The 26794-nt window shown below is 43.7% G+C and overlaps 1 protein-coding gene across 2 annotated transcripts in view; it reads left to right on the forward strand.

Moving 5' to 3' along the window:
• The window catches only part of IQCA1 (IQ motif containing with AAA domain 1), a 160070-nt gene extending 135127 nt beyond the window's left edge, over positions 1–24943 (forward strand). For both annotated transcript variants that reach the window (XM_072121456.1, XM_072121455.1), the window contains exons 13-19: positions 2698–2780; positions 3109–3216; positions 7572–7771; positions 13492–13578; positions 14309–14486; positions 15700–15935; positions 24710–24943. In XM_072121456.1, the coding sequence (XP_071977557.1) occupies positions 2698–2780; positions 3109–3216; positions 7572–7771; positions 13492–13578; positions 14309–14486; positions 15700–15935; positions 24710–24829 (1012 nt within the window). In that variant the 3' untranslated portion in view covers positions 24830–24943. The remainder of the gene's footprint in view (positions 1–2697; positions 2781–3108; positions 3217–7571; positions 7772–13491; positions 13579–14308; positions 14487–15699; positions 15936–24709) is intronic.
• The last annotated feature ends 1851 nt before the right edge of the window (positions 24944–26794 follow it).

Genomic DNA, 26794 nt, shown 5'->3' on the forward strand with positions numbered 1-26794 from the left:
CGCGCGGAACGGTGCAAATAAAATAGTATGTGAAGAACACATTGAAGAACACAGTGAGCAGCACAGAGACACCAGGGAGCAGCACAGAGACACCGGGGAGCAGCACAAAGACACTGGGGAGCAGCACAAAGACACTGGGGAGCAGCACAAAGACACCGGGGAGCAGCACAAAGACACCGGGAAGCAGCACAGGCAGCGGCAGGCACGGAGGCAGCACAGGCAGCGACAGGCACGGGGAGCAGCACGGGCAGCGGCAGGCACGGGGAGCAGCACGGGCAGCGGCAGGCACGGGGAGCAGCACGGGCAGCGGTAGGCACGGGGAGCAGCACGGGCAGCGGCAAGCACGGGGAGCAGCACGGGCAGCGGCAGGCACGGGGAGCAGCACGGGCAGCGGCAGGCACGGGGAGCAGCACAGGCAGCGGCAGGCACCGAGACAGCGGGGCAGCGGCACAGAGACAGCGGGGCAGCGGCACAGAGACATCGGGAAGGGCAGAGAGATCGGGGAGACTTCAGTGGAAGAAGAGGAGCGGATCCCGGGACAGCATATCTACCGACAAGTAAGCAGATGTGCCGAACATCTGCAATCTATTCTTCACTGTTTTTCACTTAAATGATCCTGTGTTCACTGTTTTTATTCTATTCTTCACTGTTCTTCACATCTGCTAACTTGTCGGGAGATAATATACGCGCGGAACAGTGAAGAATAGATTGCAGATGTTTGCATACATCTGCTAACTTATCAGAAGACATTCTTTTTCAATTAAATAACACATTTTATTCCCAAACCATGGTCCCTTTGAAAAATGCTCGGGTCTCCCATTGACTTCAATGGGGCTCGTTATTCGAGACGAGCACTCGAGCATCAGGAAAAGTTCGTCTCGAATAACGAGCACCCGAGCATTTTAGTGCTCGCTCATCTCTAATTAAAACCTTCAGTACAAAAAATAAAAAATCTTTATTTTGCCATATTCTGGTGCAAATAACTTTTTCAGACTTCGGTAGATGGAGCTGTGCGTGATGTCATTGCTACAATTTTGAGGACTGTACGGCCTTTTGCTCATTATGTGATTAGAATGTTTAGGGGTTTTTTATTTATTTTACTATTTTTCAGACTCCCTGGATACTTTAACTCTAGGTTGTCTGATTGATCCTGCCATATACTGCCATTGGCACCGGCACATTGTAACAAATGGCCAGAAAATATACAGCTTCAGGTTTTACAAACACTGAAGGCTATCATTGAGACAAATCGTCGCTCCCCAATAGCGTTGCAGAGAGTTACGGTTGTGTTTAAGTTACACTTTGTTTTTTTTTTAAGTGAAGTGAGCAGCATAAAAAGGAAAAATGTTGATTTGTACGTCTAAGACCAAAAATCATAAAAGACTTAAAAAGTCATAAAAGGTTAATCTATAACTTAAAGAAAATATTTAAATACAGCATGATAAACCAGGGACACTTACTTATAGACCCAGGTGCTGTGACTGTGGTAATCTTCTTATATGTGTTATTCATGGCCTCTTTTCTTCTAAAATAAACTTTTACAATTATGTTGATGAGTCTGGGGGGCTCTGGTGGGTGTTTCCAGAGCACCTCAGTGATGTCATTTCACTCGTTGTTACAATGAGTAGAGCAGTTAGGGGGAAGAGAGTAGGTGGTTCGGTGAGACATGTTCTCCTCATTGTAAACTACATGCTAATCTGCAGCACTGATGAGCTCTAGAAACACCCCCAGAGTCCCCCAGACTTTTGTATAATTCTACAAGTTTATTTTACAAGAAAAGAGACCATGGATAACAAATATAACAAGATTACCATGTTCATGGTGCCTGGATTTATGAGTATGTGTCCATGGTTTATCATGATGGATTTTGATGGTGGATTTCCTTTAAAAGAAATCTATGATGCAAATCATCCCCCCCCCCCTCGCCAACAGAGATTACGTTCTTGCAAGTCACATATTCACTAATCTAGGCATTCCTGTTTGTTTTGCTGCAGAAAAAAATATATTTAAAGCATGCCAATTAATCTGAAGTGATTTGGGGGTCATTAAAGGAGCCCCTCTGGTTTATTGCTCCAGGGCAAAGTCAACGGCCCCTCTCGCACTTCAGATATGCCCACTGCGTCCTCCGTACTTCCTGCTCTCTCCGATGTTCGAATCTTCTTCTTCAGATCCCACGCCTGCTCAGTCCAGCTATGACTCCCGCATCTTCAGAGATGCACGGCCAGTGTCCTGGGTGGACTATGGAGGTGAAGAGTTTGACAAGAGCAGGCAGTGTTCATGGCAGTGGGCATATCTGAAATGATTGTTAACGACCCACAAAACACTTCAGATTGATTTGCATATTTTTAAAATATTTATTTCCTGTGGCAAAACAAACAGGAATACAGTATTGCTAAAATAGGAATACCTGGATCATTGCATTTATGACCTGCAAAATAAGGTTTTCTTAGTCGAGACTCTTAATGGTCATATATTTCCAATTATTTAGTGAATAACTAATAAATGTATTTTTGTGGAAAACCCCTTTAAAACCAAATTCCACCTAAAACTAAAAACGCAATTCTTCTTGAAACGTGAAATGATGTCTTCTCTATAAAACCTTTCTATTGCTGTGAACAGTGGGGTCTTTTTCCACTCGGGACACTCTATCATTAATATTTATATCCATTGTATAACCGTGTGTTGTTTTATCTACAGGACCATTGACTCTCTGTATGAAGAGCTGGTCACAGAAGGTCTTCTCATCAAACCCAAGCCAGTGAAGCTGTCAGATTTTATTGGTAAGGCGCAGTTTTGCAGCCAGCTGTATTTTTTTTATATCCTTACTATATAGTGTATGGCTGTTTTTACCAACATAATGTTACACAAGTGTGATTTATCAAAGGAATTAATTAAACATTTGTAGTAAGTCCAGTGATATTGTTTTTTCATTTTAAGAAATGTTTTAATTATTGTCCAATTGGAAAATAATAATACAAAAAAATGAATTTATATCAGCAGCCCCCGCATCCACATTTTGCCCCCATTGTTGCAGGGAAGGAAAAAAAATGGTTACAAAATATTTTGCAGTGTACATTGTTATTCATTAAGATTTTTTTGTGTGTTTAGGTGAATATAGTTATCTGGGCACTACATTGCGACAAGCAGACATAGAGCCGATGCCGTCTCTTAGTGATGTCAAACAGCTTCTTGTCCTCTATGGAGTCCTACCACTTGGTGAGTAAATGGTCCATATGCATGTATTCTTTTACTATATAATGGCTACACTCCAAATAGAGATCAATACACATTATTGCAGAGATCACTCTGTGAAGAGGAAATAGAATAAGCACAACAACATATATGCAATTTTTTCATTTCTTTGGAATCTTCTTCCATTCATTCTTTATTGATGGAAACCAGCCCATTGACCTGGAGACAGGGCCTGCGCCAGCACTAGGCATAGCTGGGCAAGTGCCGGGGCCCATAGCTGCTGGGGGACCCACATAAGGCTATACATAAGGAATCCATGAGGTGAGAGGGGCTATATCTACTGAATCCATAGGGTGTGAGGAAGACTTATATAAAATAACCATTAGGGTGCTGTTTGGTATGATAAACTAGGGAATAGTTTAGGGTAATGCTGCCACGTGAGTTCACTGCAAAGCAGCCCACTGAGGCTCTATCGCCCGGGGGCCTGCTGATACCTGGAGCCGACCCTGTCTGGAGAGGCCATTTTTTCATATCGCTACATCCGTAGAAGCAATTAATATTGATTTCACTTGTATCATAGCGTCATATGTAGAGGCTGTCCTGAATTCTTAAGAAAAAAAAAATTAAGAGTTTAGTTGATATTTGTTTACTGTTTTAAATAGGAAAGTAAAAGTACAAACAAAATGTAATAAATTTATTTTATATATTTAGATATATATTAGATATATAGATAATACAAAGATATCAAAAGAATTGGAGCTGAGCTTCAGATTTTCACTCCTAATGCACAGTGTTAATTTTACTTTCATGCTGTATATATTAACACCCAACCATAGGAATGTTCATCAACATCAGATTAATGGGGTCTGAGTGACATAGAGTTCCACCAATCAGCTGATGTGGATGGCCTCCGCTGCTGCAAACACCAATGTGTAGCCCCGGCTAAGCTCATGTATTACTGTACTCTAATGGGCTCTCCTGTTCCTTCTTATAAGTCCCAAGATGGGACTTCACTCCAAATACATAATAAGATCATTTTTTACAAAGGAACTGGAACATTTGACCTGAATATGTTAACACCTTATTGTGTCCCCTGGAGCAGCCAATTCAACTGATTAGTGAGAGTCCCTGTTTTGGACCCCACCAATATCATGTTGATGACCTATCCTTTGTATGTGTCGAACAAAAGGAAAAAGGAAAATCTCCAGCAACCACAAATCCAATAAAGATAATGTTATAAAAATGTATTCAATGCAGTTAAAAAATGAAACGCAGAATAACAGACAACTCCACCTGCGCGTTTCAGAAAAACCTAGTCCTTTTTCATTGCTGGAAAAACTTTGGGATTATGAGGACTCCACAATATTTATCTACAGTGATGTGCTGTACTGTGCGTATAGAGATTTATGAAACCTAAATGCAACAACAAATACCAAGGATATTGTTCCAGTGTGGGATGCGGGATAACACGAGGTATAATGTTATTATCAGGGATTCATTTACTGTTATTCACGTGCTGAGTGATTGTTTTAATATACAGAGTTTTCAGTATTTCCTGGTTCTCAGCTATCTTGCTCTTTGTGTTCACAAATGTTCAGTCGTTTTTTATTGTACCATATTTTTTAATAATAGCCCTTTATGCAGATGTACGCAAGCACAATACAATGCTTGGCAGCAAGATTGTTTGCCAGTTCTCAGGAGGAATAAAGTCTTTGAGAGTTTTATCATTGATTTCAACGAGAATGTGCAAAACGTCACTTCTTTACTTCCTCATAACAAGTCCATGCTGAGACTTGTATTTTATTCAGAACTGAAGAAAAAGTATGTAACTGGGTTAATAATTGGCTTAAAGGGATGGTTCATCTTAGAATATAATCTGATATGTGATTTAGAGATCTCAAAAGTTGTCATTGTTTTAGAATCGGTCAAAGATATTCTACCACAATCAACAGGTCCTCTAATGCAAGTTCTGACAAAATTAGTTCATTAGAAACCAGCCTGACTTTGGAAATCTAACGTCTGGAATCTATTTTTCTTAGTAGGTCCAGAGGTTTTCCAATGCTTTCCTCATCCCTATAATGATTTAAGTATTTATTAGAATTCTACCTATATGTCTTAATTTATATTCAAATTACATGCAGAGGCAACTTGGAGTGTGGAGTGGCTTCTGGGAGCTCTCGGGGCTAAGGCTATTCCACATCCCCAATTGCCTTTTCAGAGCCGCCCTACTACTACATGCCCATGCAGCTTGTGAATTTGGGGGTTCAGCCAGTGCAGGCGCAGTGGCTCCTGGCGCTTCTTAGGCTAAAGAGGCGTTTGGTGCATGCATAGAAGCTACTGCTATCCCTCGGGCTTCACTGAGCCACTGCATCTGCACGTGCCGCGCCTCCGCGTTCACAAGCGGCATGGATGCGCAGGTAGCAGATCTTCAGGGCTACTCAGGGTGTGAAGTAGCCTTAGTCCCAGGAGCTCACAGAGACTAAAAAAACTATATAAATTTAGCTTCTTAATCATAATGGCCGTCAGAATAAATGTATCATTCCATTTTATAATGCATCATAAAAATAAAATTCAAAAAAGATATAATTGGAATTTATAATAAGTTTAATATTTTTTATAAAATAAATAATGTTATAACAATATAAAATAGAAAACATTTTTAATGCCATTTGGGTTTAAAGGGATTTTGAGATGAAATAGATGTTGTCCAAGTTACTTATATTTTTTTTTCTATATGTTCCCTTGGATACAAATTTACCACAAAGACGTGCCGTAGGCAAGGACACTTCAATATTACATGACACCAAAGTCACCTCTGCCTCTTGTTATCTAAAAACATCCTTGAAAAGATGATATCCACCAAGACCTGACCTGGCCTTCACTATCCTCCCCACACTTCCTGGACCAAAAAGGGAGTAACAAAGACTAACAGCCATGTGTTGACTAATGTCAGCCCAATGTCTTTACTATTTACTTCAGTATCCTATGGTGATAACATGAGGTGATAGGACAGGGCTTGTAATTCTCCCCCATCTTGACACATGCCTTGTTTTTCCCTGGTGATTTGGCACGCCACATCTTGCATGGCTTCCATTCTCTACTGCACAGCTGGAATGTGACTGCTACTGACCGCTGAGCCACTGAGCCTGGGATATCTGAGGCAGGTTCGTACTAGTGTTGGGTGATTTGGAGAACTTCCCGAGTCACCCAGATGAATGAACATTCTGCCCTGGCGGGGTCCCTGGGCAATTGCCCTCTCTGCTGGGCCGTTTTACCGGCTCTGGTCCTGATAACAGGTTTCTTTAAAGCATAACAGTAAAGGTACAGTGATTTTACCAAATTATTATATGTAATTCCCCCTTTTCAAACAAAGAGAACAATGCCTACTATGTGCTTCTCGTCCCTTTCTTTCCAAAGTTATGGCATTTTCTGTTCTGAAACATGGAGGACATCACTGTGAACATCATAGCCAATACATGTTATCAATAAATCCTCTCACACTCCACTCTTGAATCAGCTGATTGTAATAGTATTAACAAATCAAAAAAGAAACATTTATACAAAATCTTTCAATTTAGGATACTGAAGTCAGTTGTAAAGACATGGGTCCTTATGGAGAACACATGGCTGTTAGTCACTCCCTTTTTGGTCCAGGACGTGTGGGGAGGATAGCGAAGGCCAGGTCAGGTCTTGGTGGATATTATCTTTTCTCGTGAAGCCGGACTTGTTGTCTTTCCAGCTGTAGAACAAGGATGTTTCTAGATAACAAGAGGCAGATGTGACTTTGCTGTCATGTGATGTGGAAGCTCATCATGAAGCTCCGATACTGAGGCCATGTACCATTCCTGGCTGCATAACACGCCTCATTAATGATCATCAGACATAACAAAGAGCACGCAAATGAAGACTGAACATTGTGTGAGCTGATTACCTCGTTCGCTAAGTACCAAGGGCGCAAATTGTTAAAGATGTGGCAATATCTCAGTGAGAACGGAGTTAATAAGAAGACTTATCTCTTAGGATTCATTGATTATCTAGTGGAGGTCAAGGTGTAATATGTGATGACTATCAGCAAGATCCATTAATGTTTAGCCATCTTGTCTGTAATCTTGTCAGATTGTAATAGAACATACAAATTTGTTGCTCCCAGTTTCTATAAAAAATGAGTAAATTGGGCAAGTTGTAGCAGGTCCGACCCACTTGACACTATTATGTATATGTTAGCACAATATTTGCACTTCCAACTTTCCATATTGTGAAGTGAAGCAATACACCTGCGGAGGTTGACAGTAAATCTCATCAGGAATTTGGAAAAATAAATGTTTTATTGTTTTGCTGGTAGACATTTTGGTCTCAAATTTTTCATCTCTGTTTTACAGGCTGTGAATCTGTCCATGAGAAGGCTCCACAGGTGAAAGCCCTTCTTCTAGCAGGACCAGCTGGTGTGGGCAAGAAGATGTTGGTGAATGCTATATGCAATGAAACTGGGGCAAACCTGTTTAACTTATCACCAGCTCATATTTCTGGGAAGTATCCTGGAAAAAGTGGCCTGCAGATGATGCTACATATGGTTCTTAAGGCAAGTATACAAGTGTAGACACAGTTGTAAATGAATCTGGACAAAAGCCCATGGATGCCTTTTTATTTGAGAAACGGAAGGGAAAATGACATGTCTGAATACCCCAACAAGTATTGAGTGAGAAGGCTTATCCATTGGGCTATGTCCAGAATATGGCCACCATCTTGAAAGCAAGGTATTGGATGGGAGGCAAGTGAGAAGGTGGTAATGTCAAATCAAAAAATACCAGAATTTTCTAAGAATTCAATTACCAAAATCAGATTTGCAATAGCTCTTCTTCAAAGTTATCAATACAGTGATAATCCACAGATTTTCATGTGGATTCAGTGCCTTAAAGAGAACCTATCACCACATTTTCACAAATATAGCTAGTGACAGGTTCCCATAGAGTCCTTTTAACTAACTGACATCCTTATTTTAGATAAAAATTGTTTTCCTCATATCCCCATAAATCTTTTTCTTATATTCCCTGGCATCAGAGGAGGTGTGTCCTGCTCGGCCTGCGCCTCCCATCTACACCTCCCCACGTTCCATGCCTCTTCTCATGGTGTCATGTGACCATGGTGATGTCATTTTTGCACCTTTACCAGGGGTGTTAACAGCAGAGGCTGGGCCCCATAGCAGACCTTTGAAACGGGCCGCCTCCCCCAAAAACATCTTTGTACACACGTTTACACAATCATAATCATTTATACACACAAACACGTGCCTACACATTCATACATACATACATACACACACACAAGTATATACACATTAAATTTGCACAAATACTATACATACACATTTTATATACACATAGGCGGTTATTTACCATAACACCCTGCCACCCTCTTGAGTTATCCGTTGGGTCCCACCTAGTGTAGAAATAAACACGGTGACTTTTCACGTATGAAAAGTCGCCTGCTGCGGCGTGTGCCGGCACTCGGACAGGAATTCCCCTGGCTGGCCCCTTCCCCGGCCGCCCAGGCCCCCCCTGGCATAAAGGTGAGAATAATCGCAAGTGTGAGCTATAAGCTAGCATTTGTAATTATTTCAGGGCTTATTGGCCAGTGTCCTGGTGCAGAAGCCCTGATAAATTTACCCCATATGGTATATATAAATCATATACTTAGATATACAGTATATACACACCATATGCACACATACTGCACATACATTCATATAGCGTATATTGTCATCATACACACATAGAAATACACATCCAGTGTATACTGCATAAACACAGATATAAAGCATATATACACACACATCCATTATATACAATATAAACACACATATATACACATACACAAACACATATACAAACACACATAAATATACATGCATTCAAATATGTATTAATGATACTCACCAACGACAATAGAAGAGTCTGTAACATTGGAATCTGGATGGCTCTCATTGTCTCGTTGGGGCTGAAACGTGGGGTTGGGACCTGGTGGCGTGACCTTACCAGGAAGGGGAAAGTATAGAAGAAGGCAGGCAGACCGCATATGAGATGGCCGGGCTGGTCAGCTGCGATTAGGAGAGGTATTGGGAGGGGCTGGGACGGACAGCCGAATTGTAATTTGTTAATGATGGTTCCCTGGCCCATCCAACTAACTGCAGATGACGACCCGGCCACATCATATGCAGCCTGCAGTGGGAAAAGTTAGTGGGCGGGCCTGGGTGCACATCATTAACAAATAATAATTTGGAGGTATGTCCCACACCTAGGTGCACAAGTGAGATGAAGAGGGCCAAGGTGCATCATGTGATACACCATATCCTTCAGTCCTGTCTGGATCAGGTATTTGAGGAAAATTTTCTGAATCCACACAATATCTAGACTATCTCACCTGGAAAATCCTCACTGAGATCCAAAACAATATATATTTTCTTTAGGCTGGATCTCATATGTCTGATTCTTCAGTCAGAGTCACTCATACAGTGCACCCTGCATTCATAGATCTAATACCCACTGTGATATCATATGGCTGGCCGTTACTTTAGTGTCTGTGGCCAGTAAAATGATTTTATGAGATGTCATTGTCCATCGCCAGTGTGTACTATACCACCAGCATGTGTACTGCTGTACATGAGGAGGAGGAAGATTCCTGAATGTCAGGGAGGTATTTATCCAAGGCCCAGTTTTGCCAACTGTAACACTTTCCGATAATTAATTAGCCAATCATAGACCCAGAACAGCTGCGCACTACATCATCAGCAAATACTGCTCCTGATTTATTGTCTGCCAGCCAGGAACGGCAACTCAGAGCGAGGAGCGGCAGCCAGGGGCGCCATGACATCACAGGGCTATGGCTGCTGGAGGGGGAACAGTACATGTCTGACAGAATAAAGTATACACAGCTGGCAGAGAAGGACTATAAACATGGTAAAGGTAGAAAAAGGCGAATTTTCAGGTGATAAATAATAACAGATATAGTGAGAGAACCGTAGCATTGCTGTATACGGTACCTATAAAACATCTATGAGTGACATCCCACTACTGGTCTCTAGTGTGAAGAGGCCCCGACACTCTTTAATCGTCATCTACCTCTATTCCTGATATTTCCCTATGAAGCGCACACTATAAATGTTGGTAATGGACCCATATAATGCACTCTGAGGTAAAATAAAAAGTGCCATTTGTCCTTGTGATCCATGGGGTCAGTCCCATATACATTTTATAAAACCAGATTGTGACTGCACAGGTTTTACATCCTTTGATGTCTGTGGCTCCTCTTTTAGACCCATAAAAAGCAAAGAAGCATAAAAAATACAGAATGTTACCTCCCGTATACACGTGGTTACAATGATCACAAAAGCAGCTTATCTCCGATCCATTCCTTGAAGTAAATCTGATTATTCTGCCTTTATGTGCAGAGGAACGGAAATTTAATTAAAGAAAAACTTAAGCTCAAATTACAGTTTTCTACATTTTACCTTGACATTCCACAGCACATGTTTAAAAAAAACTATTGGGGAGATTTCTCAGTGCTTTTATGACAGTTTTGTGGCGTAGAAGCACTAAAATAATTGTAATTTCTTGTGCATGGTAAGAAATTGCGATTATTCTCACCACTAAGCGAGGACATGGAGGGGACATGAAGGGGTGAGGCCACCGGGGGAGTGGGCCTGGCATTATTTTGTGTAAGCATGCCCCTTTCCTCTGCACTTTATAAAAACCTTGGATCATTCACTGCAGGTTTTTACAGAAAATGATGCCAGGTTGTGTAAAACCATGCACCTGTGTGACCATGGACAGATTTCTGTCCACTGGAAGTAAACATAGAAGCTTTCCATAGAATGACAGCAAGCAGAGATCTAGAAAACTCTGAGGAATTGATACAGAAAGTATATTGGAAAATTGTTTAACTTTTCATTATACAAACAATAACATTTATTTGCTGAAATGGGACCACCCCTTTAAGCACAATAGTTTCTTTAAGAACTTTTACAAGCATTGGCCAATATTTAACATTGTTGGCCTATCCAGTGTTGCCTGGATAAAATAGACCCCATCAGCTTCCAAATTCAAAATCTGTTGCATCTTTGGGGTCCAATATTAAGCTAGAGTCTGAGCCCACGGTAGTCTGAGCCTCGGGTGGGTCCGTCCAACATTGTCCTCATCAAACATCAAGCCTCCACACTGATCACCTGTTCAGTCCAGCATTAACATGGTTCTAATCTAGAAGCAAGTGGCTCTGTCTGCTGTCTAGTGGCTGGAAACCAGAACTGCAACTGTATTTCTCAAAGAAGTGAATAGCAGCTGTGACTACATTGATCACAGAACCTGTGCCCACTGCAGGCCATACCCTGGGGAAGGGGTTGCCCCCCACCAGCTCCACCACCAGTGGAAATTCCTGAACAAACCGTGTAGTTAAATGACCATGAAACTGCGTCATACTGCTGGGTTCAGGGTTCCAAACATATTAGTGGGCATTCATTGTTTTTGGCACCCAATTTAAGTGGTGATTTGCATTGTAATGTTATATTGTGGCACAAGGCTTATTATTATTATTTGGCACATCATAAAAACTGCAAATGAGCCTCAGAAATGTGAAACCACATTCATGAAGGGGTCAAAAAGAGGCGCCAAAAAGAATTTAGCGATGGAAGAGCTGCACCCAAATTGAGTGACAAAAAAGGCGTACGTGTCAGAGAAGAAGCTAAATTGTGATATTGACATATAATAAATATGGTGCACAAGGCGCAGTAACAACACAAAAAATACCTGGCACAATGCGAATAATAAATGCCCCCTATTGTGCTCACATGTAGCGTAAACTTGTGTTTGAGATGAATCTGCATGGAACTGAGCCAAACACATGGTAAACTTTCAAAAAACGAATGCGTTTTTAAACGGACTGAAAACGCATGCTTTAAAACAGTCCAAAAACGCACTGTGTGGCATCACCCTAAGGGCAGAACACCAACACATTTACTAAGGGCCGTGCGCCAGTTTTCTATTGGACTTTGCACATTCTTTTTAGTGCAAACTGCTTGCACAGGTATTTAAGAACGTACACCAGAAATCCTGCGCAACCTGTGTAATGGTTAGGATTCACCAGATTCATGATTTTTGGCACACATTCTTCATAAATCTGGTGCCCTCTGCATTGCTCCGACAGAGTGCACCATTTTTTCTTCTTTGGTGCACCTTTAAAATGGGCCGTGCAACACAATTTTGTCACACTTTGCATGTTAAATGTGGCACAAGGTCCAAATGAGCACCGGAACGCTCCTTTCAGTGCAGAATTTTTTGACACGTGGGATGAAGGGCAGAGTGCACCACAAATGTGTCTACGTATTCTTTAATACGTATGCAAGCAGTTTGCACATGAAAGAACGTGCAAAGTCCAACTGAAAACTGGCATTAGTAAATCTGGGCCAATATGCTTGTGACCCTAAACCATAGCAGTGAAAGATGCTGTTGGTCCTAAACGGATTCCCTGATGCCACTGGTTTGTTAGAACGCGTCCATATTTACTAATCCTAGGTAACCCGTTTAACGATAAGTCATCAATATTTACTCCTGAAAGATCCAACCAATGTCTCTTCTCCCTGTAGGGAAGACGCTCTCAAAAGCTGACCCATAGCAAAATACTGATTTCGTAAGACAAAGCAGGAGGATGCAATTTTAGTATCACATGGCTCAGACAAATCAGCGCTACACTGTATCATATAGAGGGGGTCCAGAACAAGAGACCCCCTACCTTCTATGATGTCAATATGACTCTGACTAACCCCGTTCAGCTTAAATCATGTAATATTAGGTTCAAAGAGTGGTGTCAGCATATGTGCCGTGTAGATTTCTGTGCTCTATTCATAATATATAGGTTATCCTGGAGAGCGCATTCACACTGTGCAGGTGTTGGCAATGAGACACATGTGGTTCTAAGTAGCGCTGATAGAAGGACATCCTCTAGTGGTGATTATGGGTAATAGCAGACTAAAACTGGCCCAAGACATTGATATATGCCTACATTTATTTACATGAGACCGCAATGTATGCATTTCTTTCCAGTACAATGTATCAAACTAATCAGGAATTACAGCGAATGCAAACATTTGAATAAGATGGGAACAAAGGTTCAATTTTAATTGGATCTTCAGAAGCGAATGTAATCTACAAATGTGAGCGGCTCATGATGAGAATTGACTGCCCTGCCTGAGTATGTGCTGCAGTGTAAATGATGATGGAGATAGAATTTCAGATTACTGTAAAATGCTTACAGGTGGCGCGTCAGCTGCAGCCGTCAATCATCTGGATCGACGAAGCCGAGAAGATGTTTTATAAGAAAGTGCCCAAGACTGAAAAACAGGTGAAAGCTTCCGCAGATGTCGTTTTTATAATTGTAATAGATCTGTAATGTGAATTTTACCTTTTCTGAGGACCCAAACAAATTTATATCTGGGGGATCCCCTTAGGGTACAGCTCTGCTTCTAATAGCAGAGGATTCAACACCCCCTCTCCCTGCCCCCCAAACCACCTGGGAGAAACCACTGCATCCCCCCACTATTTGGGGCCCCTTGATTTTTGGGTGTCTCACAATTGAATTAATTGCTGAAGAGGTTAAAAAAAATCACTGCAAAATAAGCATATATTAGATAACAAATGTCATGGGTTACCTAACCTCCACTCATTTCAGTACTTTCTATCCACTTCTGATCCCTTATACTAGTTCTGATTTCCTGGATTCCCATCTATAATGGACTCTCCTGCTAGAATTAGTTATAGAAAATACCACTGTGTTATCATCAGCACTAATACAGTAACTACAACGCAGTATACAAGTCCCCAAGCTTTCCTCTAGACTGGTTATGCTTCATTGATTTACTGCCCCCTGGTGTCCATTATTTATACCAAACCACACATGTAACTTCCATCCTTTAGGATTTCTTGAGAAAACATCTCAAGGCCGGCAGAGTCACATAAACATTGATATAAGATGATGTTACTATCTTTTATCATGCACCTATAATGTATATGTTATCCTCTTTTATTGATACACGTTCTTATGGTTTAGTCTCAACCATCTTTGTCATTAACAGTTAGATCCCAAACGTTTGAAAAAGGATCTCCCAAAACTTCTAAAATCCATCAAATCAGAAGATCGAATCCTTGTAGTAGGGACCACTCAGAGACCATTTGATGCAGAAGTCAAACCTTTGACCAAAGTGTACAAGAAGATTGTTCTGGTTCCCCGGCCGGATTATGCAGCACGTCTGGGTGAGATGGATCTCCATATTACTATACTGAGCTATCATCAGAAATATCTGGGCCCTATATAAGCAACTGGTCCGGACCCGAACTGCCATCTTCCCTCTTCTCTCCTATTGCACATAGTTGGTGCACTCCTGTGGAAGGTTTATATATTCCTTAAAGGGATTGTGCAGTCACAACAAGTGATTTTCAGGTAGGGGCCTCAGGTTGGGGACACACAGTGGAATCTCCAGCAGTTAAACTGCTATGCTGTACTGTGTGGAAGTGGATGAAATGTATACAAACCCAACCACATGCAGAGTTAAAAAAAAAAAAAACAAGCAACATAAATTGATTTAGACTTAAAGGGGTATTCTCGTCTGAGCATTCACATTCAGTTTCATTAATTTGCCATTCATAAACATTTCTTCAATTAGATATTTTTTAAAAAAATGCTCCTGTGTGAAGATAATTTCTCATACATACGTAGTTATGTGGTCCCTTAGAAACAAGATGGCTTCCTCGGATACGGCCACCTCTGCTGGAGTGAGTGCACAAAGAAACGAAAGGTTATTGTATATAAAATGTCCTGGAGTTACTTCATGTCGCACAGCCGTCCTGTGGTAATGATCGCTGAAGCCAGGTAGTCAGGCAGGACTCTATAGTGCATGTCTGGCCACCACTGCCAGAGTGTGACGTGGTCGTATCCGAGGAAGCTATCTGGTTTCTAAGGGACAACATGACTGCATTTATGAGAAATTATCTTCACACAGGAACATTTTTTTAATTAACATGCAATTGAAGAAATGTTGCGGGAGGCCGCACCAAAATATAGGCATGTATATAGCAGATATAGCACCTGTTCTATTTCTTGCAGTGTGGCCTCCCAGCTTACTGCATGTGCGCCCTAGGCCAGTTTGTGCAGCCTCTTCACAGCCTAAAAAATTAGCAAGACCAGTTCACAACAACACTGACTACACAGATATAACATATAAATGGAAACATTTCCACCAGATCTGTGAATTTGACCAATACTGGTATTATCTCCCAAATAACTAATGCAAAAAAAATAATGTAGTGTGAGCGCATATGAACACCATGTGATGGTTGATATTTTATTTTTGACTTGAAAATTTAGTTATACAATCTAACGTTTTGAATATTCTCTAGCATCATCTCTTGTACACACCATAATCTGCTATATTTTATACAGTCTGTGCCTCATCTCCTCTCTCTGTAGTTCTATGGAAGGGGCTGATCTCCCGGCGGGTCGACAATCCTACCTCTCTGAATTACAGCGCTTTGGCCAAGATCACAGATGGATTTACCCCCGTTCACATGGTACAAGCTGTGGACATGGTGCTGAATGAAAGAAGGATAAGCCAGCTCTCTCAGAAACCACTGACAGCCGCAGAATTTCTAGGTTCGTTGTCCAGGCAAGAGCTGGTGTACAAAGAGGAGGAGGAAGCTTTCAAGGTCAGTGTGTTGTCAGCATTGTACAAATTGTAACGCATTGGACACGGTGACGCTTCTTTCTTCTAATACTTCTGCGATGGGAAGGAAAAGGACAAACCCCAAAATGGGTCTCAGAATAGTTGTCTCTCCTTATGTAGGCACATTCAATTGCTCATCAAAAGGAATGTCTTGTGTAAAAAATGTTAGTTTCCTTATTCAAATGTGAGTTCATAAATTTAAATAATGATTAAATAATGAGTTTCACTGATTTAATTCTTCTATTCTTTCCATTGAGTGGCTATATCGGAGGAATACACCAACTTTCTCCATTGTCTAATCAGACAATATAGTATCTGTATAATCCTAATACCAAAAGTTGGGGGAAATTCCAACTACTCAATAGTTTTGTCCTCTCAGTGGATAATGATTTATGCTTTAGCAGTTCATGAACCTTCAGCAGAGCATGCAAGTGCATGACGGGGATAACCAAGTGACTTGTGAACCAAATAATAATAATCCTGACACTATCCAAGGCTGCATTCAAATCACGTTTTGGCTCTATATTGTATGTGGCACAAACAATGGGATATGTCCTGTTCCTCCCCGATACAGCTGAAAGAGCAGCCAGTGATTTGCTGCTGCCAATGTTCAGGGTGTTATCCCCAGTGATGTAACTATCCTTATGTGGACAGTTTCATCTCTGGGGACCTAGTTAAGTATACGCTCAGCGGAGGTCTGGGGACTGATGCAACGATGGTCTCTGCTGAGCATTTATAGCTCACTCAACAGCGTAAGCAGGATTGAAATACGTAGCTTGCTGCATCTTTCAATTCTGTGGAGTTAAAAACAATGGGGCACATTTACTTACCTAGCCGACGGAGTTCACCCAAAGTGCATTGTCCGACCGGAATGCAATGTGCCGCAATTCACTAAGATTGTGCGTCCGATATCAGGCATCTGTCGCTTCCCCGCTCAGGTCCGTCGGATTCACCATCTTCTTCCCGGTGTATGTAGGTGCATTGTCTTGCGACACAATTTGAATGTTAAATTCCGCGCTCAGTCTGAATAATTCGGATCATCCGATGCCCCGTCTCCCCCCGATTTCTTTCGCATGAAAGCTGGTGCAGCTGCGCCACAATCCGATCGCATGCGACACAATCCCCTTCTTAATACCTGTCCCAGTGGAGCATATCCCGAAAACACCGGGAAGTCCGACAAAAATGCGATCCACGGACCCTTAGTAAATAAGCCCCAATGTCTCTGTTTAACAATATATGTCTGAGCATACGCTGAGCTTATACAAAAAAGGAGATATGAATGTAGTGAAATGTGTACATCCAGCTGAACACAGTCTGCAAGACAAAGCTCTCCTCCAAGATGAAAGATGCTTATGGAGCCATATCTGTGTATATAGAGTGTGGCCTTGTAGAGGACTAGAGTTGTCACCTGCTGTTAAATCACCAACTATCTGTAATTTACCCCAGTCTACACAGCAAAGCTGAATAAAAAATTGGGAATTTTAAGTGGATAATCTTCGGGCAGTTTTTTTTTTTATAAATAAAATTATTAAAACGTTGTGAATATATTGATAAACACCATCAATTAAAAGCAAATCTGTGTGAATAGAAGCTTCATAGTATACGATTAGAGATGAGCGAACATGCTCGTCCGAGCTTGATGCTCGGTCGAGCATTAGGGTACTCGAAACTGCTCGTTGCTCGGACGAATACTTCGCCCGCTCGAGAAAATGGCAGCTCCCGCCGTTTTGCTTTTTGGCGGCCAGAAACAGAGCCAATCACAAGCCAGGAGACTCTGCACTCCACCCAGCATGACGTGGTACCCTTACACGTCGATAGCAGTGGTTGGCTGGCCAGATCAGGTGACCCTGGGATAGACTAGCCGCTGCCCGCGCTGCTCGGATCATTCTGTGTCTGGATGCCGCTAGGGAGAGAGCTGCTGCTGGTCAGGGAAAGCGTTAGGGTGTTCTATTAGCTTACTGTTAGGCAGGAGTGATTCTCAAAGAACCCAACAGCCCTTCTTAGGGCTACAATAACGTTCTACTTTTTTTATTTTAATTTGCATCTAGTACCATTTTGTGAGGAATTAGCAGGGGGACTTGCTACCGTTGTGTTTAGCTCTTAGTGGCACACATATCCATAGCAAAGACCGAAGTGGGAAAATTTATGTGTCATCTCATCTGGCATAGTAGTGTGCTTTGATACTTGGCTAGAAAATAGCCATAGGAGAATACAAAGAGCTTACTTACGCCTACAGTAGCGTTCTATATATTTGATTTCTGGTTGATCTGCTGGTGGCTGTACTTTCTGCAGTGCATGTACTAGGCAATTCTGAGCAATTTGTAGTGAGACTTGCGACCGCTGTGTTCTGCGCTTAGTGACGCACATATCCATAGCAAAGACCGAAGTGGGAAAATTTAGTAGGGGTTGGATTTCAATTAGGCACTAACTCAGTGTCATCTCATCTGGCATAGTAGTGTGCTTTGATACTTGGCTAGAAAATAGCCATAGGAGAATACAAAGAGCTTACTTACGCCTACAGTAGCGTTCTATATATTTGATTTCTGGTTGATCTGCTGGTGGCTGTACTTTCTGCAGTGCATGTACTAGCCAATTCTGAGCAATTTGTAGTGAGACTTGCGACCGCTGTGTTCTGCGCTTAGTGACGCACATATCCATAGCAAAGACCGAAGTGGGAAAATTTAGTAGGGGTTGGATTTCAATTAGGCACTAACTCAGTGTCATCTCATCTGGCATAGTAGTGTGCTTTGATACTTGGCTAGAAAATAGCCATAGGAGAATACAAAGAGCTTACTTACGCCTACAGTAGCGTTCTATATATTTGATTTCTGGTTGATCTGCTGGTGGCTGTACTTTCTGCAGTGCATGTACTAGCCAATTCTGAGCAATTTGTAGTGAGACTTGCGACCGCTGTGTTCTGCGCTTAGTGACGCACATATCCATAGCAAAGACCGAAGTGGGAAAATTTAGTAGAGGTTGGATTTCAATTAGGCACTAACTCAGTGTCATCTCATCTGGCATAGTAGTGTGCTTTGATACTTGGCTAGAAAATAGCCATAGCAATAGGATAGCATTGTTTGGTTTTAAAAACTCAAAAAAAAACAAAAAACACAAAAAAAAACAAAAAACACAAAAAAAAAACAAAAAAAAGTTAAAAAAAAAATAAAGTTATAACTCTCATTTTAAAAATGTTTAACCCGAGGGCTAGGGGTAGAGGACGAGGGCGGGGACGTGGGCGTCCAACTACTGCAGGGGTCAGAGGCCGTGGTCCTGGGCGGGGTGAGACACCACCTGCTGATGAGGGAGCAGGGGAACGCCGCAGAGCTACACTCCCTAGGTTCATGTCTGAAGTTACTGGGACTCGTGGTAGAGCACTGTTGAGGCCAGAACAGTGCGAACAGGTGATGTCGTGGATTGCTGACAATGCTTCGAGCAATTTGTCCACCACCAGTCAGTCTTCCACGCAGTCCACCCATGTCACCGAAATCGCCACTCCTCCAGCTCCTGCACCTCAGCCTCCTCCCCCCCAGTCTGCCCCCTCCCAGGAAAATTTGGCATTTGAACCGGCATACTCTGAGGAACTGTTTTCTGGACCCTTCCCACAGTCACAAACCACTTGTCCGGTTGCTGCTGAGCAATTTTCCGATGCCCAGGTTTTCCACCAGTCACAGTCTGTGGGTGATGATGACCTTCTTGACGTAGTGGAAGTGTGTAAAGAGGTGTCCGACGATGAGGAGACACGGTTGTCAGACAGTGGGGAAGTTGTTGTCAGGGCAGGAAGTCCGAGGGGGGAGCAGACTGAGGGATCGGAGGATGATGAGGTGACAGACCCAAGCTGGGTTGAGAGGCCGGGTGAACACAGTGCTTCTGAGACGGAGGAGAGTCCTCGACCAGAACAGGTTGGAAGAGGCAGTGGTGGGGCCAGACGGAGAGGCAGGGCCAGAGCTGGTGCATCAGCGCCAAATGTGTCAACTAGTGAAGCTCCCGTGGCGAGGGCTCTTGCGGCGAGGGCTAGATCTTCAGAAGTCTGGAGGTTCTTTAAGGAAACACCGGATGACCGACGGACTGTGGTGTGCAACATTTGCCAAACCAGGCTCAGCAGGGGTTCCACCACTACTAGCTTAACTACCACCAGTATGCGCAGGCATATGAATGCTAAACACCCCACTCAGTGGCAACAAGCCCGTTCACCTCCGGCCGTGCACACCACTGCTCCTTCCCCTGTGTCAGCTGCTAGTCAGCCCCCTGCCCAGGACCCTGCCACAAAAACCCCATCGTCGCCTCCACGATCCTCCACAGCATCCACCAGCGTTCAGCTCTCCATACCCCAGACGCTGGAGCGGAAACGCAAATATAGTGCAACCCACCCGCACGCCCAAGCCCTTAATGTGCACATCTCCAGATTGCTTAGCCTGGAGATGCTGCCCTATAGGCTAGTAGAGACCGAGGCCTTTCGCAACCTCATGGCGGCGGCCGCCCCTCGGTATTCGGTCCCCAGCCGCCACTACTTTTCCCGATGTGCCGTCCCAGCCCTGCACCAGCACGTGTCAGACAACATCATCCGTGCCCTGACCAACGCCGTTTCTGACAAGGTCCACCTGACCACGGACACGTGGACGAGTGCTGCCGGGCAGGGCCACTATATATCGCTGACGGCACATTGGGTTAACTTGGTGGAGGCTGGGACCGAGTCTGACCCTGGGGCTGCTCATATACTGCCGACGCCGAGGATTGCGGGGCCTACCTCGGTCCAGGTGTTTCAGGCCTACTATGCCTCCTCCTCCTCCCACCCCTCCTCCACCTCCTCCTCCGAACTACCATCAGTGGGCACGGCGCCATCAGTCGGTAGCTCTAGGCACAGCAGCAGTGCCGTCGCTAAGCGACAGCAGGCGGTGCTCAAACTGCTGAGCCTAGGCGACAAAAGGCACACCGCCCAAGAGCTATTACAGGGCATCACGGCGCAGACTGATCTGTGGCTGGCACCGCTGAACCTCAAGCCGGGAATGGTTGTGTGTGACAACGGCCGTAACCTGGTGGCGGCTCTGCAACTCGGCAGACTGACACATGTGCCATGCCTGGCCCATGTGTTAAATCTGATAGTTCAGCGTTTCCTCAAGACATACCCCAATCTGTCTGATTTGCTCACGAAGGTGCGCCGCATCTGTGCGCATTTCAGGAAGTCCAGCCCAGATGCTGCCACTCTCAGGGCAGCGCAGCGCCGCCTCCAACTGCCCGCTCACCGACTGTTGTGCGACGTGCCCACGAGGTGGAATTCAACACTGACCATGTTATCCAGAGTTTACCAGCAGCGCAGAGCGATTGTAGACTGCCAGATGTCAACTTCCACCAGAACTGGTAGTCAGGTCAGTCAGCTTCCTCAAGTCTACAATGAGGAGTGGACGTGGATGTCTGATATCTGTCAGGTGCTGAGTAACTTTGAGGAGTCAACACAGATGGTCAGTGGCGATGCCGCCATCATCAGCCTCACCATCCCGCTGCTTGGCCTGTTGAAAAACTCTCTGGTCAGCATGAAGTCGGAAGCTTTGCGCTCGTCACAAGAGACAGGGGAAGAATATTCCCTTGTTGATAGCCAAAGCACCCTCAGGTCTGTTTCTCAGCGCATATCGGAGGAGGTGGAGGTGGAGGAGGATGAGGAGGAAGAGGAGGAGAATGTTGGCGAGACACAAGAGGGGACCATTGTTGAGTCCTTCACTGTTCAGCGTGTATGGGCAGAAGAAGAGGAGTTGGAGGAGTTGGAGGAGGAGGAAATGGACAGTCAGGCCAGTGAGGGGAGTGAATTCTTACGCGTTGGTACTCTGGCGCATATGGCAGATTTCATGCTAGGCTGCCTATCCCGTGACCCTCGCGTTCAAAGAATTTATTCCAGCACCGATTACTGGGTGTTCACTCTCCTGGACCCACGGTACAAGCAAAATCTTTCCACTCTCATCCCTGCAGAGGAAAGGAGTGTGAGAATGCATGAATACCAGCAGGCCCTGGTGCACAAGCTGAAACAGTATTTCCCTTCTGACAGCGCTAGCGGCAGAGTGCGTAGTTCTGCGGGACAAGTAGCGAGGGAGAGTAGGCGAGCAGGCAGCTTGTCCAGCACTGGCAAGGGTACGCTTTACAAGGCTTTTGCCAGCTTTATGTCACCCCAGCAAGACACTGTCACCTGTCCCCAGTCTCGGCAGAGTAGGGCTGATCTTTACAGAAAGATGGTGAGGGAGTACGTAGCTGACCATACCATCGTCCTAAATGATCACACAGCTCCCTACAACTACTGGGTTTCAAAGCTGGACATGTGGCACGAACTGGCGCTGTACGCCTTGGAGGTTCTTGCCTGCCCTGCCGCTAGCGTCTTGTCCGAGCGGGTTTTCAGTGCAGCTGGTGGCATCATCACCGATAAGCGTACACGCCTGTCGACTGACAGCGCTGACAGGCTGACGCTTATTAAAATGAATAAAGGCTGGATTTCTCAGAATTTCCAATCTCCACCAGGTGAAGGAAGCTCAACCTGAATAATTGATCCACTCCTCCTCCTCCTCATTTTCCTCCTTCTCCTCCTCTTTGTACAGTAAAGCAGAGGAAAATGGCTATTTTTTGACAGGGCCCACTGGCTCTTGCTATAGTACTTCATGCATTTAATTTTTCTGGAGGGCCACCTACCCGGTCCTCTGTTTGAAACAATTTTTGTGAGTGCCACATACAGGCACTCAATCTATTCCATTTTTCTGGAGGGCCACCTACCCGGTCCTCTGTTTTAAAAAATGTTTGGGACTGCCACATACAGGCACTCAATCTATTCCATTTTACTGGAGGGCCACCTACCTGCTCCTCTGGTTTGAAAAATGTTTGGGACTGCCACATACAGGCACTCAATCTATTCCATTTTACTGCAGGGCCACCTACCTGCTCCTCTGGTTTGAAACATTTTTGGGACTGCCACATACAGGCACTCAATCTATTCCATTTTACTGGAGGGCCACCTACCTGCTCCTCTGGTTTGAAAAATGTTTGGGACTGCCACATACAGGCACTCAATCTATTCCATTTTACTGGAGGGCCACCTACCTGCTCCTCTGGTTTGAAAAATGTTTGGGACTGCCACATACAGGCACTCAATCTATTCCATTTTACTGGAGGGCCACCTACCTGCTCCTCTGGTTTGAAAAATGTTTGGGACTGCCACATACAGGCACTCAATCTATTCCATTTTACTGCAGGGCCACCTACCTGCTCCTCTGGTTTGAAACATTTTTGGGACTGCCACATACAGGCACTCAATCTATTCCATTTTACTGGAGGGCCACCTACCTGCTCCTCTGGTTTGAAAAATGTTTGGGACTGCCACATACAGGCACTATCCAAATTAAATTGTCTCCATAGCAGCCTCCACACGTTGTCTCCATTGCTACCTCCAAAAGTCGTCCATATAGCTGCCTCCATACATCGTCCCTTTATCAAACGAGGTGTGTCAGGCAGAAATTTGGGTTGTTTTCATGGATTCCACATCAAAGTTGTTAACTTTGTCGCCACCCTGCTGTGTTATCCACAAAATATACTGGCAAACTTTTACCATTTAGGGATATTATTTCAGCGCTTCTTGCGCATCTGTTTACATTCCCCTCACCCGGCATATCCTAAACTTATAAGAACGCTACTACACTTGATCTTATACAAAAGGTTCTTAGAAGTGCTGTTTGGGGAGTAGCCTAGAGACAGGGGCTTGGATTGGCGAAAGCTCGCCTGGCAGCGGAGCGCCAGCTCCATGCGCATCATGCGCTTCTTGCGCATCTGTTTACATTCCCCTCACCCACCATATCCCAAACTTATAAGAACGCTACTACACTTGATCTTATACAAAAGGTTCTTAGAAGTGCTGTTTGGGGAGTAGCCTATAGACAGGGGCTTGGATTGGCGAAAGCTCGCCTGGCAGCGGAGCGCCAGCTCCATGCCAAGATCCAACTAACATAGTTTTAACTGCAGCACCTTTAATCTACTACTAGTTCACTGCCTCCATACATGGTCCCCTTATCAAACGAGCTGTGTCAGGCAGAATTTTGGGTTGTTTTCATGGCTTCCATGTTAACTTTGTCGCCACCCTGCTGTGTAATCCACAAAATATACTGGCAAACTTTTATCATGTACCGATATTATTTGAGCGCTTCTTGCTCACCTCCTTTGGTTCCTCTCTGCCACCCATTGGTTTGAAGCCTGAGTCCATTTAGGGTATGTCGCCATGACACTCTCTAGCCTGCTGCCGCTGCCTCTGCATGCCGTCCCCTATAGTGTCAGGGTCAATTATTGGATGTTTTAGATGCTATCTAGCTTCATTCTGTCACTCTGTCATGGCCATGCTGTTGCCCATAATTTTGGCATAATGGTGCGATTAGGCAGCCTCAGAGGCATCCATGCATGCTGCCCCTGCTGTTTCCTGTCCATTTCCGTGGTGTTTCCATCCTTTTCTGAGGTTCCCAGGTGTTTGGCCAAGCTTCCCTGTGCAGAGCCTTGGTCCCCTTGAAAAATGCTCGAGTCTCCCATTGACTTCAATGGGGTTCGTTATTCCAGACGAGCACTCGAGCATCGGGAAAATTTCGTCTCGAATAACGAGTACCCGAGCATTTTAGTGTTCGCTCATCTCTATATATGATTCCATTTTCATCCAGTATATGATTTAGCAAGGTATGTGGTAATAATGACTCAATACTTGCAGATTTCTTTAAAATAACTAAACTTTCTTGTTTGCCCCTTTTACAGACTTGGTATTCTAAAACACCACTCGGAAAGAAAAGGAGTAAAGCAATGCCTGGAGCGGAGGAAGAGACAGGCAAAGATAAAGGGAAGAAGAAAGGAGCAAAGAAAGGAAAGAAGAAATAATTTCCATCAAGTGCAAAGCAAATGTTCACATATTACACAGAAACCTGTCTGTACAGTGTACCTGAGAATTTTATCTTACAATGATTTCTAATAAATTTTATCTGCATACCTTGACTTCCTCAATGAAACTGGCCTAAATTTGTAATGAACTATGTACATTGCCAGAAATATGAATTGGATTTTCTAACTTCTCTAAGCAATCAGACCCTTGAATTAGGTGAGGATAGCTGATCTATTCCATATTACTGCCATATATTGATTCGTCCTCGCCTTGAAGATCATACAGTATTATCTTTGTAACATTAAAGTGACACTCCGAGCAGAAGATCCAGATAATAGGTGGAAGTTGAAGGACATGAAAGGCTAATTATACACATCTCCAATTATATAATAAGGCTAGTTAGGTTACAGCTTTATACTTGCCCATCACACAAATACTTTGAGGACTTCCTGCTGGGAGAATGTATTGCAAGGTATGAGCTACAGGGATAACATTTTCATCCTTCCACTTCTTATGTGTGAGTGAGAATATTGATCACAATTATTCATGATATATTTTATGTTTATGCTTTACCATCATATATGACCATTGTGAATCTTATGACTCTATGTATTGTTTACAAATACCTATTGTAGATAGTGGTGTGAAAAGCTAAGGATTTCAGGAGCATAACATCAGATAGGCCATTATATATTTAACAAAATATCTTTAAAAATACCAGCAATAAATTATTTTCATTCAATAGAAACTGAGAAAAATATAAAGAAATCTCTTGGTGTCCCTGGAGCTCAGTCATGTTCTTCTCCTTCTCCTCACTGTCTTGCAAAACACTGTTCAGTGTCAGAGGGGCTCTTTGGGTCCAGCAGATAAAATTATTCTGGAGGCCTACCTGCATCTTTAAGATACACCCTATAATTCTTCTTTGAGATAAACCCTATAATGTCTTCTCCTGGTCCTCTGGGGTCCAATTAATAGATCTTTTGGTACTCTGGTGGACCAGTCCGACACTGCTTAGGTCCTGACCCTTAGATAAGTTAATACTTTGTAGCACCACCTTTTGCTCCATCCATTTCCCCATCAATTTTAACCATCTTCCCTGACCCTGCTAAAGAAAAGCCCAAACCATGAATCTGCCAACATCATGTGTGTGACAGTGGGGAAGGTGTGATCAGGGTGATGAGCTGTTTTGCTTTTACAAAAATATTGGGGCACATTTACTTACCCGGTCCTGTCGTGATCCCACGGCGTGTTGTCCGACGTGGATTCGGGTGTGCCGCGATTCACTAAGCCTGTGCGCTCGATTTCCTGTATCCATCGCTTCTGCGCCGACATCCGCCGGAGTTCACCTGCTTCTTCCTGGTGTATGTGAGTGCGTGTCTTCCGACACATTTCCATTTTTAAATTCCGCGGTTTGTTCTAATCCGTCAAGTTGTCCTTAGGCCATGCCCCCTATTTCTGTCGCGTGCAACCCGGCGCCAATGCGCCACAATCTGATCACGTGTGCCAAAAACCCGGGGCAATTCGGCGACGGAATTGGGGTCCCGCGAACCCTCAGTAAATGAGCCCCACTGTGTGACATTGTGGTCAAGAAGTTTGATTTTGGTTTCATCTGACTAGAGCACCTTCTACCACATGTTTGGTGTCTCCCAGGTGACTTGTGGCAAACTTTAAACAAGACTTTTTAAGGATATCTTTGAAAAATGGCTTCTTCTTTCTACTCTTCCATAAGGGCCAGATTTGTGCAGTGTACAACTGATTGTTGTCCTATGGACAGACTCTCCAACCTCAGCTGTAGATCTCTGCAGTTCATCCAGAGGGATCATGAGCCTCCTGGCTGCGTATAGAGGGACGGTCAGTTCTTGGTAGATCTGCAGTGGACAGATACTCCTTTCATTTTTATATGATCACTTGCACAGTGCTTCTTGGGATGTTTAACCCCTTCCTACCGAGGGCCTTTTTCGTTT

This window comes from Engystomops pustulosus, chromosome 8 (assembly GCF_040894005.1).
Source record: "Engystomops pustulosus chromosome 8, aEngPut4.maternal, whole genome shotgun sequence".
Lineage (NCBI taxonomy): Eukaryota > Metazoa > Chordata > Amphibia > Anura > Leptodactylidae > Engystomops > Engystomops pustulosus.